This window comes from Hemicordylus capensis, chromosome 2 (assembly GCF_027244095.1).
Source record: "Hemicordylus capensis ecotype Gifberg chromosome 2, rHemCap1.1.pri, whole genome shotgun sequence".
NCBI lineage: Eukaryota > Metazoa > Chordata > Lepidosauria > Squamata > Cordylidae > Hemicordylus > Hemicordylus capensis.
The window spans coordinates 199,299,416-199,314,527 of record NC_069658.1 but is presented as its reverse complement, the minus strand read 5'-3'; the positions used below and the strand labels follow the sequence as shown (position 1 = coordinate 199,314,527).

At 50.5% G+C, this 15,112-nt stretch overlaps 1 protein-coding gene across 11 annotated transcripts in view; it reads right to left on the bottom strand.

Moving 5' to 3' along the window:
* Positions 1–2,495: 2,495 nt before the first annotated feature.
* The window catches only part of ZNF385A (zinc finger protein 385A), a 243,799-nt gene continuing 231,182 nt past the window's right edge, over positions 2,496–15,112 (bottom strand). For 10 of the 11 annotated variants that reach the window (XM_053296651.1, XM_053296655.1, XM_053296652.1 and 7 more), the window contains 4 exons: positions 7,202–7,380; positions 5,961–6,056; positions 5,303–5,398; positions 2,496–4,929 (listed from right to left, as the gene is read on the bottom strand). In XM_053296651.1, the coding sequence (XP_053152626.1) occupies positions 4,699–4,929; positions 5,303–5,398; positions 5,961–6,056; positions 7,202–7,380 (602 nt within the window). In that variant the 3' untranslated portion in view covers positions 2,496–4,698. The remainder of the gene's footprint in view (positions 4,930–5,302; positions 5,399–5,960; positions 6,057–7,201; positions 7,381–15,112) is intronic. The other variant, XM_053296656.1, reaches the window with a different exon arrangement.

The following is a 15,112-nucleotide window of genomic DNA, read 5'->3' as shown; positions in this document are numbered from 1 at the left end:
CAGGTCTGAAACTAGAGCTGGCTGGCCTGAGACACAATTAAAAAAAAAAAAAAAAAAAAGGCTGCCACGCATGCACAAATGGCCTCTGTGAGGCCCTGGGCCATGCCGGGCCTCACAGAGAACATTTGTGTATGTACAGTGGCCGCCATTTTACAAAGGAACAAATGGGCCGAAAAGGCACAAGGGGGGCATTTTGAAGGCCGGCGGCGGGGGGGGGGAGACCTCCGTGGTCCCCTCACCTCATGGAGCAATTTTGTTTAAAAATTTTTTTTTTTACTTTAATAATTTCACACACACACACCCAAACCCCTGGGGGTTCATTCTAGCCTAGAACTGAACAGGTTCTACGTCAAACCTGTTCGACGTAGGACCAGTCCGACGTAGAACCAGTCCGCACATCCCTACAGTATATCTACAATCTAAGTAATCTACATTGACATTTCTAATTCAGTGATCTGTACAAGAACTGAGATACAGTGAGCTGTGCAAGAACTGAGCTGAGTACATCAAAGCTGTTTGCAATGCAGCTTTGTGACGTCACTAGCTAATTAACAGGGACATGCTTGGTCGGAACCACAGACAGGAACTTTTCAGTGGCAGCATGACATTTGCTGATTTCTCCCTAGGGAGATCAGCCAGGCCGTGTCCTTTGTTGTTTTCAAACAGTGGATTAAAGGCTCATCTTTCTCGCAAGAACTTTTAGAGCAATGAAACTTACCTGTTCTAGACAGTTGCTTTGCAATTTTTTTTTTTTTTGGTTTAGCATTTATTCTATTTTATATTGAATGTTTACTGGGTTTTTTGATACATAGTATTTCACTGCAAGCTGCCTTGTGCTTGTTTTTAACAGGGAAAGGTGAGGTACAAAACGACATGAAAGAAACGACTAAATAGTTACTGCCATTCAGACACATTGCAGGAGCTCTTGAGAAGACTCCAAATCCCAGGGGCTGCCAGGCCCTTGATCTGGCATGCTGTGGAGCAGTGTTTCTCAAACTTTTTGGAGTCAAGGACCGCTAAATTCTTCGTGCAGAGTTTCAAGGACCGCTACATTCTTCATGCGCAGTTTCCCGGACCAGCAGTTAGTAAAGGGGTTTCAAGTCTGTCTATCTATCTATCCGACTTCTATACTGCCCAAAACTTGCATCTCTGGGCAGTTTAGAATGAAAATAATATAAGCATTAAAATAATTAAATTTGGAATCTTTTGCAAACATTGAATATTAGGGGTTCTTAACCTTGGGTCCCTCAGTTAAACTCCCATAACCCCCAACAACAATGGCATTTGGCCATTATGGCTGGGGATTATGGGAGTAGGTCCACCAATGTCTGGGTACCCAAGGTTGAGAACCCCTGAATCTAAAAGCCTGGGTGAACAAATTTGTCTCCAGTATGTCTGGAGTAGAGGTGCTTGTGATTACTCAATGGAGAGGGGATGTTGGGCCATTAGAAAAATTCAAAAGCTACACGGGGCCAATGAAAACAACATACAAGCAAGCCCCACTGATGCAAGAGGGAAACAGTGTTCCCTCTCAAGGCGCCTCGACCACAACAGGCAGCTGGGTTTCAATCAACCAACCTTTGGCTGCAAACAATGAGCATGCAAGAACCAGCAGCCCTTCAAGTGGCGCCCACTGCCATACCTTTTCCTCCATGCCCCCGCACCGCATACAGTTTGAAGCTGTAAAGATAGGGAATAAGATAGCTATAGGAAGATCTCAGCAGCACGTGGAGGCAAGGCACAAGAAGGGTCCCATGCCTCCGTGATACTCTTCCTCTTCTGTGCCATGTGCAAAATTGAGGAAGTGAGTGCCTTGATTTCAGTTGTGGGGGGGGGGGGTTTGACTCCCAGTCAGGGACCGGCACTCAACCCTTCGGGGACCGGCAGCGGTCCAGGGACCGGTGGTTGAGAAACACTGCTGTGGAGCAATGTGAAAATGATTGGGTGGTGGTTTGTAGACCCCATACAGCGGTGCTACTGCCTTTCTTCTGAAGGGTGCAAGGATGGAGGAGGAGAACCCCCCCCCTCACTCCTCCCTGTGTGGTGCTTCTGCTTCTTCTGCTGCCATGGTAAGGAAAGGGCGAGGAGCTGACAGGGAAGCCAGAAACAAGGGGATAGAGAACTTATCTGAGCTCAGGACTCCTCTTGGGGCTTAATAAGTCTGCCTCTGCTTTGCGGGAGGGCAAGCTTACAAGCATTCTTCTCTGATCCCAAGCTTGGAGAACTTTGCCACCCTCCCTAGCAAGGCTTCTAAGATCTCTATGAGGCCTAGCGAATCCAGAGGCTTCATGCTGCCAGCCAATCACAGGGGGCTGATGATCTACACCGTGTTATTCCCTTCTGCCCCCCAAGGGGGTTCTGGAGCCTGAGCACACAGAAACTTCAGAGGCCCACAGAAGCTTACTAGGGCCGGTCCCATTCTCAGACCATAACGCTCCCAGTGCAAGCCCCCAAGTCCCTGACAGACATGAAGACAGACCGAACACAGGCAGAAATAAGCCTTAACACTTCTTTTATTGTCGTTGGGGAGGGAGAGGGGCTTAAAAGGTGCTATGTGGGATGAAGCAGAAAGGCATTGGTGTCAGCAAGAAAGAAAGGACGGGGGCTAGGGGGAGAGTCTAGCATGGGCAGACAAATATGGTGGATGGAGAGCAACAGACACTCTGGGGTGAGCAGGACACCTGGGGGTGGGTAGAGCAGGTGTGGGTTGGACAGCTTGCCCTGTGGGCTTCAAAGGACTGAGGTAACATGGGGCAGGCCTGGCGTGATTCATGCCAGCTGGGGGGAAGGCAGGTCCCCTTCTCCCCCACGCACGCCAGTGTCTCTATTGCTCTGAACTTCAGTCACAGTTTTGTAAGGGGCACGGGGGGGAGGGGCAGGGGAGAGTAGCGTGGCCAGTGCATTGGCCGTGGCATGGAAGATCTTCCTCCCTGGGCTTTGGGGGTTCTGTCCTGGGCCTTGCATTGTTCTTCTGCTTGGGAAAATGGGAAACAGCAGACATGGTGTATGTGTGTGTAAGAAAGAGAGAACCGCAGTCATTCCATTAGCCAACACATACACACACACACGCATGCACACATACACACGCAATCCACTTATAGGCGCCAACTAGGATGGGTGCCAGGGAATTTAACAAGCATCTGGAATTTTATGTCCTCGGGTGGGGCTGGGATTTAGGAGGAGGGGATCCTCAGTCTCCAGGAAATGACCTGGCCTCCTGGTTAATGTCCCACCCGCTCAAGAAAAGGGTGGAGGGCTGAAGACCCAACTCTACAGAAACAGTAGAAGAGGAAGGAGAGGGAGGGATGTTGTGCTCTCATGGCAACAGCACAAACAAGCCAAAGGGAAAAGTCAACAGGCAGAAAGAGAGGCAAGCAGCTCCTAATGAGAGAGAGCCTTCGCCTTCCACGCTGAAGAGCCAGGAGCCGATGGAAACAGCCTGGCGGGAAACCCCTGCTAGAACCTACTCTGGATCTGAACAGCGAGCCCCGCCAGTCCCATTTCCCACCAGCACTCTTGACCCCATCCCCCTTCATGCCAGGTGAGGGGTTGGTGCTCTCTTCCACTCAGATGACAGAAGCTTCTTGCTCCTTCAGGTCTGACAAAGCACAACTTTTACACACACACACACACACACACACACACACACACACACACACACACACACACACTCTCTCTCTCTCTCTCTCTCTCTCTCCCCAGATTCCTTGACCTTCCTTACACCATGGGGAGCAGGGAGAGGAGGAAGGGAAGGGGCGTTTGACCCAAGTGCATGGAAGTCACTTCTGGAGAGGGAATGGGGCGTTCCACACTGGGTGATGTCTGTCTGCCTCTTCGTGTGGGAGGAATGGGGGACGTGGGCATTGGGAGCACAGTTCTTGCTCTGCCAGTCTCTTGTTGAGGTGCAGCAGTGGGGGGGCCCATCATGGGCCCTGTTGCATGGAAGCGCAGTGAGGGTGGGGCCAGCACAGAGGAGGGCAGGAGGGGAAACCAGGGGATATGTACATGGAGGTGCCGGCCAGCATTATTGCAATAGGGGCTCTTTGTCCGGAGGCCCTGTCTTCTGTCCCGTACACACAAACACATACACACCCCCACCTCTCAGTGCAAGTGGACAATGGCTTGTATGAGTGGGGGGGGGACCAGGGGGCCCCCTTAGCTCTGGGATGAACGGAGATTGCTTGCTGATCAGTCCCTGAGGTACCAGAACTGCCTCCACTTTCGATGCTCCGCAGAGTCCTGAGGGAGGCACTACCGCTCCCCAACCTTTCGTACCTCGGGAGATGTGACTGACACACACAGCCGCGCGTGCACACACACACGCACGGACACACACCAACAAGGGAACACACCTCAGTCCAGCCCGTTGGAGAACCCGGCGCTTGTGCAGATTTGGCCAGGACCCCAGATAGGGCTGAGAACAGGTGTGTACATATATATATGTGTGTGTGTGCGTGCGTGCGTGTGCGTGTGTATGTATAAGGGTGGGATTGTCCCTTTTCTCTTCTCAGAAAAATAATTCCATTTCCAGTTAAAAAGAGGGGGGGAAAAGAGAAGGGGGGAAAAGTAAACCGTTCCCATCGGATGGGGCTGGGCGCCGTGTGACATTGCCAGGGCCGGTTGCTAGTTGCCAGGGGGCGGTTCCAGTGGTGCCAGGAGTCCCGGGATTGTGGCAGGCAGGTGGGCGGACGGGCGGCATCAGTACGGCGAGAAGAGGATGGGTCCGTGTGCAGTTCGGATGGGCCCCGGTGCCGGGCGCAGGAGCGGGTGCGTCAGAGGCGGGCCTTGCAACAGCGACGGTGTGGGGGCTGGCCGCAGCGTCAGGGGCGAGGAGGCCGCGGCTGCCATGGCCGCTGCCACCGCCAGTGGGCTGGGCAGCAATCCGGCTGCCAGTGACTTGGGAAGCTCCTTGGGGAAGGCCAGGGAGCCCTAGGGAGACAAAGAGAGGGGCAGGCATTAGAGACAAATGAGGAGGGGCGCTGGATGCGAGAAACCCCAGATTCAATTCCCCCCTTCAGCTCAATGATGGGTAGCCATGATCCAGAGCCAAAACTAGATTCCAAAAGGGTCTGATGAATGAATCCCCCACATTCTAATTGGCAGCTGAAATGTGTCCTGCATTTTTGAATTCTTAATCCTGAAATGGACATTTGGCCTCCAGTCCTTCCCCTGTCGCGCCATCTGGTTAGGGCAGATACCACCGTGGAGCCTGCATCGCCGGGGCAGAGCATCGGCCTTGCAGGCAGAAGGGTCCCCGGTTCATTTCCTGGCATCTCCGAGTAGGGCTGGGAAAGACGCTTGCCTGAAACCTTGGAGAGCCACTGCTGGTCAGGGTAGGCAATGCTGAGCTAGGTGGGCCCAGGGTCGGACTCAGCATAAGGCAGCTTCCTACGTTCATCTGTCAAATACAAAGGTCGTTCACAAGACAAGCGCTTCCAGGGTAGGACAGGACTAGACCAGGTAGGACGGGTTGTGTGAAGCCCTCGGATCACTCCCAGTCCTGCCGCTCCTACCCTTCTTAGTCCTAATGCCAAGCCCCAATTTACGGTGAAGCAGGAGGAATAGCAAGCACCTCCGACCTCACTCGCAGGCCATGGGGGGGGGGTCGTCAGGCTGCCAGCTCTTGCTCCTGGGCTGCCGCAGCCCTCTTGGTCATAGAGCCGGGTGGGGTGGGGAGGGAGCAGCCAAGCTGTACTGCTTGCATGGTGCATTGTGTGCGATACCTGGTGAACTTCCTCCCCCGACCCCAATCACCGCCTGCCGGCTGCAGTGCCACTTGTGTGGGCGTGAGGGTTAAGGAGCCCTGATCGGGCTCGTGGGAGCGGCATGGTAGGTTTTTGCTTTCCCTCACGCTCTCCCCGCTTTGGTCATGAGGACGACCTGACTGCCTACCAGCTACCACACACACTCAAGGAGAGAGAGACCACCAGCGGCCCATTCTGGCCAATGCCTCCACTCACCGGCAGCTCTGCCATGCCTCGCTGCTTCTTGTGCCGACTCAACAGGGGGTTGGGCTTCCCAGCTACTCCATCTCGGTGTCGCCGGCTGGAAATGTGCTAGGGAAGCAGAGAGGAAGAGGCAGACATCATGCTTTGGAACAACCAAGGAAGTCTGGCTCTTTGCCGCTTCCCTTCGATCCCTCCCTCCCTCCCGCCATGTGGTGGAATCCTTGAACGAAGGTCCCCAAACACTCACTGCAGATACTAAATGTTGTATTTGCAGATTTTACCTTGTGTGCATGCCTAGGGGAGATCTGATGCAAGTAAATGCATGATGGGCACTGGCCCACAGTCCACTGGTCCAAGACCTTTGGGCAGAAAATTCCAGTGGCAGCCCCTGCCCACTGGGGTAGTTGCCCAGCCCCAATTAACACGGAACACAATCCCCCAGAGATTTCTCCTGTTCAGACCCTACTGAAATGAACTGCAGCTATGCCAGAGCACTACTGTGTCCCATGGGTCAGATCTGCCTCCCACTTTGCTGCCTTTAAAGAAGCCCCAAATCACCCTCAGCCGCCTCCTCCTCCTGCAGCATGACAGGCTCAGCAGCTCCAGTGACTAGGGTTAGAGCCCATGCTTACATTTCTGAAGAGGTGCCAGGGCTCAAGCTTGGTGGGAAGCTATGCCCCTTGACTTGAAAGCCCTCTGCCCGCTAATCCCAGAGGAGTTCTCAGTGGTGAGGGAAACCCACTCTGCATCCTCAGTGAGACACCATCTTCTTTAGCATTTGTTTCACACATGCCATAGCACGTGTAAAGCACCGAAAAAGGGCTATGGCGGGTGGGGTTGGAACCCTGACTCCTCTGTGTCCCATTAAAGCCTCTTTGTGGTCTTGTAGTAGCAAGCATTACTTGTCCCCTTTGCTACGCAGGGCGTGCCCTGGCTTGCATTTGGATTGGGTGACTACACATGAGTGCTGCCTGCACTCACGTATAAGATATACCCCTTAGGCGATGGGGCTGTCGCTCATTGACAAGAGCATCTGCATTTGTATGCAGAAGGTCCCAGGTTCCATTCCTGGCAGCATCTCCAGGTAGGGCTGGAAAAGACTCCTGCCTGAAACCTTGGAGAGCCACTGCCAGTCAGTGTAGACAATACTGAGCTAGATGGATCAATGGTCTTAACTCCGCATAAGGAAGACCTTCTAGGAAGGTCTCCACTGGCAAGGCAGGCTGGCATTGTGTCATGAGTGGGCTCCATACCTGTTTTAGCTGGATCTCCGAGTTGACTTTGACATTGCAGATTTCACAGTGGAAGGTTCTCTCCTGAGCACTGGGGTCTTGGTTGCCTGGCTCCCCTCCAGCCGTGGTGCTCAGGCGTGGATATGCCTTGATAGGCCCCAACCCACTGCGTGCTTCCAGGATAGTCTTGTGCTTTGTACCTAAGGCAAAGATAGGAAGTAGCTACAGAACGGGAAATGTTTCGAGCATCCTCTGAGAAATATCCATTCAACAAGCATATTTCTCATGAGACTCCCTACTGGCTGCTTCCTCCACCGTGAATGCTGAGTCTTGTGAAAAATAGTTTCCACAAGACTACAACTGGCCAAGGTCATAATGCTGTGGATGATCGAAGCTGTAGTCCCAACAACATTTGCAGACTCAAATCTTAAAGTCCCTGCACTGAAGTGAGATCAATGGAAGCATGTGATAGTACCTCTTCTGTGGTGGCATCGACTTAACAGAACGTGACAGAGGGGAGAGCATCCGGCTACCTGATTCAGCAACTTCCACCAGCCAGCAAAGTGTTTTTATTTTATTAAAAAAAATTCAGAGAGTTTATTAGCCACTATGGCATGGACCTCCTCAGCTTGTGCTATCTATTTCTATAATGTTAGACTTCTTCTTACATTCTGTCTAGGTGCTGTTTTCAGCATTTTTTAATCTTGTAAAGCAATGTATCATTGTGCGTCAGTGGGTAGAAAAGCAACCCATAAATATAAACAACTGAACAGAACTGTCTCAATGTAATCCTCATTACTAATCCTCAGCATTGCTTTATTTATTTATTTAACACATTTTTATACCGTCCCAAACTTGTGTCTCTATTGTTCCCATTCTACAGACTGGTGCCAAATGATGGAAGAGGGCAAACCCCATCTTGGCCTGCTGTCATGCCTTCAACAACCGTCGGAATAAATGAAGCTGTTGACAGCAGAGGGAGAAATGTCATTTCCTTCTGCTGCCATGCCCGCCTGGCTTGGTTGCACCCCTGTGCCTCCGAGAGCTAATCTTGGTTTTCCATAATAGCTATATTGTTCTCTGCTGCTAGCTGAGACCCCGTCTAGGCACTCCTCCCCAGTCAATGAAAAGGAGATTAGTCATTCGGATTGGGTATATTCCTAAAGACCCCAAATAGTGTGATTGCAGCAGATTGGGAAATACCACTGTGGGTACTTGGTGCATCTGGGCATACACAGAGTTTATCAGAACAGACAGAGCTTGCACCCATTAGATGTGGATGAAACATTCTTTTAATGAGCAAATACCAGGAGGGCCAAGGGAGGCAACATCAATGGTTGCCTCCTATAGATAAGAAACATAGAGTTAATCAGGATGAGTCATTCTGGAAACTGCTCCTTATACCCAAATATTCTGTATAGAAATCGTATCCTTTGTCTTAAGAGAAATGCCCAGAAAGTACCTAAAGGAACCCACTATTCGGCAGTCTTACCATGCTAACATACCTTTTGTTTAAGACTATCATCTGTCCGCAGCACAATGGACTCTTACAATGGACGCACCCCTGATCATGCCCCCAGGTCACTTTGTGACCATAAAACCCCCTTGTCCTTTTGCCTTAACAGAAAGGAGAACACATAGTACTTGTCAACACAAAGGGTTGTTTTACTTTTTTGTGTTTGCCATTGACCCAAAGGCATTTCATTTTTTGCACATGCACAGAGTGCAAGAGAGCAAGTCTCTGAGAGACTTACTCTCTTGCACTGGGGCAATTTTGGCTGTCCTCCCCTTTTCCCTGGGGAGAGTGTTTCCCCCTCTTGAGTAGCAAGAGCTCATCCCAGGGGCATAGCTATAATTAAGCGAAAGGGTTCAAAGAACACGGGCCCCCAGCTCCTGAGGGCCCTCCAGCTCCATCCCTCCCTATTTTCTCCATTGTCTTCCTCACTCTGAGGGGCCGCCAGAGAGAGGGATGAACACAGGCCCCCTCTCCCCTAGCTACGCCCCTGGCTCATCCCCTTGGTAGGCATGCTGTCTTCCCCTCGTAGCCAGAGCATCTTTGTCTCAGTCCCCCTCCGCAACTAAAAGACTACACCTCCTTTTGCGAAGGAAGCCTGCATCTGCAATCCTCTAATTCAATTCTTGACTGGGAGAGATAGCTATAGATATGTGTCTCTGTCCCCTGTTTTTCCAAACGATTAGGACCCAACCCCCAAAGCAATTGGACACTTGTATCCGTAAGACATGTAAACTTCAAAAATCATTTTAAAACCAGCCCTTTGCCCAATCCCCTTTCAAATAATTCTGGTAGCTTCCTTGCCCCGTTTGGGAACTACCACCCACCACACTCTGCTCTAGGCCACCCCTTTCCCCCCAACCTGAAGCGATACATTTGCTGGAATCCTCATTATACTCTATGAGGAATTCAAAAATACTTTAAAAATTCACCAATAATCAGAGGAGTGTCCGATTGCCTTGGGGTTTGGTGGGTGGTAGGCACCCCTGGGTGTCTACCACCCACCCTACTTTTGTGCCCCTAGGTGTTCTACAATAGGGGATAATGGGTTGGTTCGAGTCCCATTATACTCTATGAGAAAAAATAAAATTCAAAAATTCATTAAAAAATCGTAAGAGTGTCCGGTTGCTTTGGGGGGTTGGGTGGTAGGTATCCATGGGTGCCAACTACCACCCCACCCAGTTTTGGAGGTTCAAACCAGTTCAAACCAGTTTGAAACTGTTTGAAAGAGTTCAAATTTGAACCAAACCGGGGGCAGGGGGTAGGTGGGTTCCGAGCAAAACCAAAACTGAACCTCCCCCTCCCAGTTCGAACCCAGTTTGAATTTGAACCAAACCGGGGGAACCGGTTTTGTGCACATCCCTAGTGGTGGTGGTGGTAGTAGTAGAAGTAGTAGTAGAGGAAGCAGCAGCAGCAACACCGCAATTGCCCTCTTCCTGACACAGGGTTTTCTATGTGGAGGGAGGTTTTTTGTGTGGAGTAACATTTCAGCATCTTCCTATATCGCTACTGCCTGATATAGGTGTTTCCCATAGTCTGGGAAACACACCAGCAGGGGATTCGAACCGGCAACCTCTTGCTCCCTAGGCAAGTTACTTCCCCTCTGTGCCATTAGGTGGCCTCTCTTAAAATAAGCATCAAGGTCACCTTGGAATAGCAAGATGTCAACTTTGTGTCAATTGCACTCCCAGTTCAAGGGAAAACCTTGGAAGCCCATGGGTCGAAAGCTATCTGGGCATGAAACTGACATGACCAGAAACAATGTAATGTTCTGAGCACTCTTATTGGTAAAAGTGGGAAAGCACAGAGACATCTAGTCCTTGGGACTCAACAGTGACATCAGTGGCACACTGTAGGGCCCAGGGGCCTCTGGGCAGGCCTATCGGATCAAATCAGACTCAGGAGGCACCAACTGGACAGCCAGCAGATGTCAAGGGGAAATCAAACAGTAAGCCCAAACTAAAACTGGCCAGGCCTGCAGCCAGAAATTCTGTGGTGGAGATGGGGGCCTGGGGGAATTCTTGTGGTGGCGAGAACGCTTTAAAGTTCAATGCAAAACAACAAAAAACAAAAAACAAATAGTGGCACAGGTTTAAAGCAAGTTTTTAAGATGGCACTAAAAATAAAATATAATTTTAATTGTTTTAAAGTGTTTGTCCGTCGTGCCAGTGTTTTTAGATTCATTGGCCAGAGTTCATTTGCAAGAGTAGGCTTATGTTTCAACAAGCTACTGGGTAGTGCATTGTCTGGGTCGTAGAATGTCCCTGACCTCGCTGTAAATGGGAGGGCTACCGACTGACTTAAAAATCCAGCAGTCAGACATGCAAGGAAAGGACCTGGGAATATCCCTGTGCGTGGCTGGGGGAGACAAGACCTCTATACAGTCAGAGTCAACAGGATCCCTCCATCGCTATGACTAATTAAGAAGCAATCACTCCCCCTCACACAAGGAACAGGGGTACAGAAGTGGGAAGGCTATGGAGCATGCACACTGCCGAAGGGAACAAGAGTTGCGGTACAATGTTCAGGGTCAGATTAAAGTACATAGGAGCTCTATAATCTGTGCTGGACATGCAAGGACTGTACATACTTTGTGCTAGGAAAAGCAAGACAGAAAATCCAAATTCTGAAAGAAGAGAACTCCAAGTCCCAAGAAAAGCTGATTTCTGCAGTTTAGACCAATGAGACAACATAACGAATGAATATATATCCCAAATTTTATTCTGGTTTTGCTAATCAAGGAGAAAAACAAAGAGCAATGCAGGGTACGGAACCGTGCCCCATTAAAAGCTGGCTGAACCTCGCCTCTGGCTTCTGAAAGCTCTAAAGAGGTTACCTCCCCGCAGATGATCATTCCGCCTTCCCTGGGAGGGAGGATTGCCTGCCCAAGATGACCACTAGCTGCTGCTGGCAGCTCCAAAGGTTGGAGTGCCGGGATGTGTCACCCCACCCCTTGGAGCTCCAATAATGCACCACGTGAGTGCGCTGTGCGTTATGGGGATCCCCCCTCCCCTCCCCGAGTCTGCTGCAGCCGCGGCTGATGGACAATCGTGAAAACAAAGTTAAGGGAGCGCTTGCTCCTTTAACCTTGTTTTAAAGGGCGGCTTCATAGGTGGGTTTGCCACTGTGGGGCTGCCAGGATTGGGCCCGATCCTGGTGGTACCTACGCACATGCAAAACGGGGCTGGGCTCCCTTAGCCCGGTTTTGCACACATGTTTGAAGAGCCTCCTTACGTTAATAACATGCTTGGCCCTGGTGTGCTTTGCTCTGCAGAGTACTTAGCATAATGGTTTAACTCCAGCCTTGTTCTAACAAGCTCTTCCCTTATTACTATGTCTCAGCAGAGAACAAGGTTTTCTAATCCAAGTAGTGGCTGGAAACCACAGAACATCCAATGATCCTGTTTTTACTGAAAGGAATGGCAGAGCTGTCCCCACTCTCATCTGCTACATGGGCCGGCCTAATGTAAAAGAGAGGAAAGTAGCTTTCTCAGGTGGTAAAGGTTGGTTGCCACTAAAGGGCAAGAAATGTCCATCATTTAATTTACAGTATGTTGTTACTACTGGGCGCTTTCCAGACTAGACCCTACTACGGGGTCAGGACGCATCTTGGAAGTGTGCTTCCACACTTCCTGCGTCGTGACACTGCAGTCTCTACATGGGCAGCAGGGTACCGTTCACATTTCCAATGCCTTGTTGAGAATTTAATCACTGTGAATTAGAGCTAGGATGTTGTATATCTGCGTGGGAAAGTCGCTGTTTTTTGGGGTTGTTAGTTGCTACAAGACTGCTCCTTCTACTGTTTATGTTCCAAATGCGACTTGCCCGAATGGAGGCATTTTGCTGCTGATGAGCAGCTAGTCTGGAAAGCACCCTGGAGGAGGACTAGGGAGGCATCATTTGGGCTTCCTGCCTCAAGCACTGAAATGTTTTGGGCCAGTGCCTTCTGCTATAGCTTTTGGTGGCCTCAGCTCTGATTCTGATGTTCCTCCACTGCCCCCGCCTCCTCTGCAGTCCCCTCAGCTATCTGAGTTTCCTTCACAGCCTTGAGTATTGACAGGGAAGGTAGTTCCCCCCTGGATTCATGACCAGATTATGTGGAGCCATGTAAATATTTGTAAGGGTTCTTCGTCTTTTGGCTAAGATTTAAGTGTAGTGTAGTATATGCCTATATTCCCCCACACGGAGAAAAAAAAATGTATGGATATCGATGTGCACAGCTCTGGTGGTGTTCCTCAGCTCCAGTTCTACAGCTTTCTCCAAGATGTCCAGGGATACAGATGGAAACTAAAGGCTGAGGTGAAGTGAGCAAATGGATGGGTGGGGAGTAGAGATGTGCGAGCCAGGTATGCCACTGAACTGGCCCAATTTGGGCGTACCAAGGTCAAATCAGACCACCCCTGGTTCCCAGAACCAGCTCACAGGCCGGCTTGGCGGTGGGGAGGGTACTTATAAAGGATTGCCTATCCTGAGTCCCCTTTACGAGTACAGGGGATCTCCTAGCCGAAAAAGGCTTTCCTTTTTAGTGTGGTGGGGGAATGCTTAATTTTTTCATTTTAAATGAAGCCCCGCTGATGGTGAGGGCAGTGGGGGTGGCTGTTGTGTGGTGGAAACCTGGGAGGCAGACACACGGAGAGGCCCGAACAGGGCCACAGTCAGCCTTTGCGAGGGTGACGGGGCGGTTGGAAAAGCCCCCGCCACCACCTTCTGAGTCTCCCCCGCAGCGGCTGCCCCCGTTACCAGCGGGGCTTCATTTTAAACATAAAAATTAAGCATTTTGCCCGCTGGTGGAGTGGTTGGGGGAGCCCCCACTGCCGCCTCCCGAGTCTCCACCATGCAGCAGCCCCCCACGCTGCTATCAGGGCTTCATTTAAAAGGTAAAAAGCATTTTGCCCACCCCCACCATCTTAAAGTTGAAGAAGGAAAGCCTTTTTAGGCTAGGAGATCCCCTGTACTTGTAAAGGGGAATTTAGCCAGATTCCACTTTTCAAGTATACCCCCCACCCACCACTGAACCAGCCATGCTGGCTCGAATCATGTCCAGATTTGAGCCGAACCAGGTTAACGTTTGGCTTGCACATCCCTAGTGGGGAGATGTCAGAGAGAAGGTACAGCTGGCTGAAAGAAAACACCTTGCTCAGAAGTTGGGCTTTATATATCCTGGCCTCTGTCTCCTTCCTGCTTCTCCAGGGTAGGGTGCTTTCCAGATTACAGGCTACAACAGGGGTAAAATGCTTCGGCTTGGCAGGATTGTATTGAATACGATCCCCAGAATCTCAAACTCCTACAAGGGGAAAATACAGCTACTTTTTTGTGACGCACATGCAACGTTGTAGCACTATAACGCAAGGATAAAATCCGAAAGAAGGCATCAGAAATTTGAACAGCACCTTGTTGTCAGAGCAGGGACTGCAGTATCACAACACAGGAAATACAGGAGCACACTCAGCAGATCCGGCGTGACACTGTTGTAGGGCTTAATCTGGAAAGTGCTCAGGCCTGGAAAGCTGGTTGGAAGAGGGGAGCACAGGTTTCCAGAGGCGGCTTCTGCTGCCGCCTGTGAGCTTATATCGTGGGGAATGTCTGTCTTGCTGCCAGACAGGGGCTCTGCAGCCACATCCAAGGCAACTGTTTTCAGTACTACAAGGCCAAATATGCAAAGCATGCTGGGAAATCCTGAGGAGACAAAAGAGCTGATCTTTGGACATACACGGAGGTCTTTCACACAATCATCTGGGGGTGTTTTGCAGGGGAGGGAAGAACCTCTAACCTGATTCTTATAGAATAGACGATCAGAACCTCTGTCTGGCTCTGTGAGCACGCCCCACAGGTGATTGTGGCAGCGAGGGAAAAACAGAGAAGGTCTGTCTGATCCCAGAAGGACTTTCCTGGCATGCACAGTGCAGCCAGGAGGCAGGAAACCTCATGACATCAGCAGCCACTCTCAGATTGACTATGAGGGAGCAGGAGGCCTATTCTAGCCCTGTTCAAGCCATTGCTAGCATGGGACCATAGAGTATGCTGTGCAGAGCGGCACATTCACAGCTAGCAGCTCCAGCTCTCTCTCACAAACATGGCAGCCAGTGGCCAGGAGCTGCAGATCAAAGGAAGTGCTGACACAAGAGCGAACATCAGGGTAGGACAGCTCCTCCTTTTATCCTTATCTCAGTAAGGACTCAGGTAAAGGATCTGGGCTGCCCACTTTTGAACAGGCTGAGTAGGAGGACTTCCAGTGCATTCTTATGGGCATTAGTAGCTGGGTTTGCTTCCTCCTACCCTCCAAATCTTGGTTGTGTGAATGGGTGCATGGTTTTAGCATAGGGTTGCCATATGCTGGCTTTCCAAATCTGGGTGCCTAATTTGCATATTATGTAAATTGGCTTGAAAATAATTTTTGAGCAGAATAGTGACTGCATGTT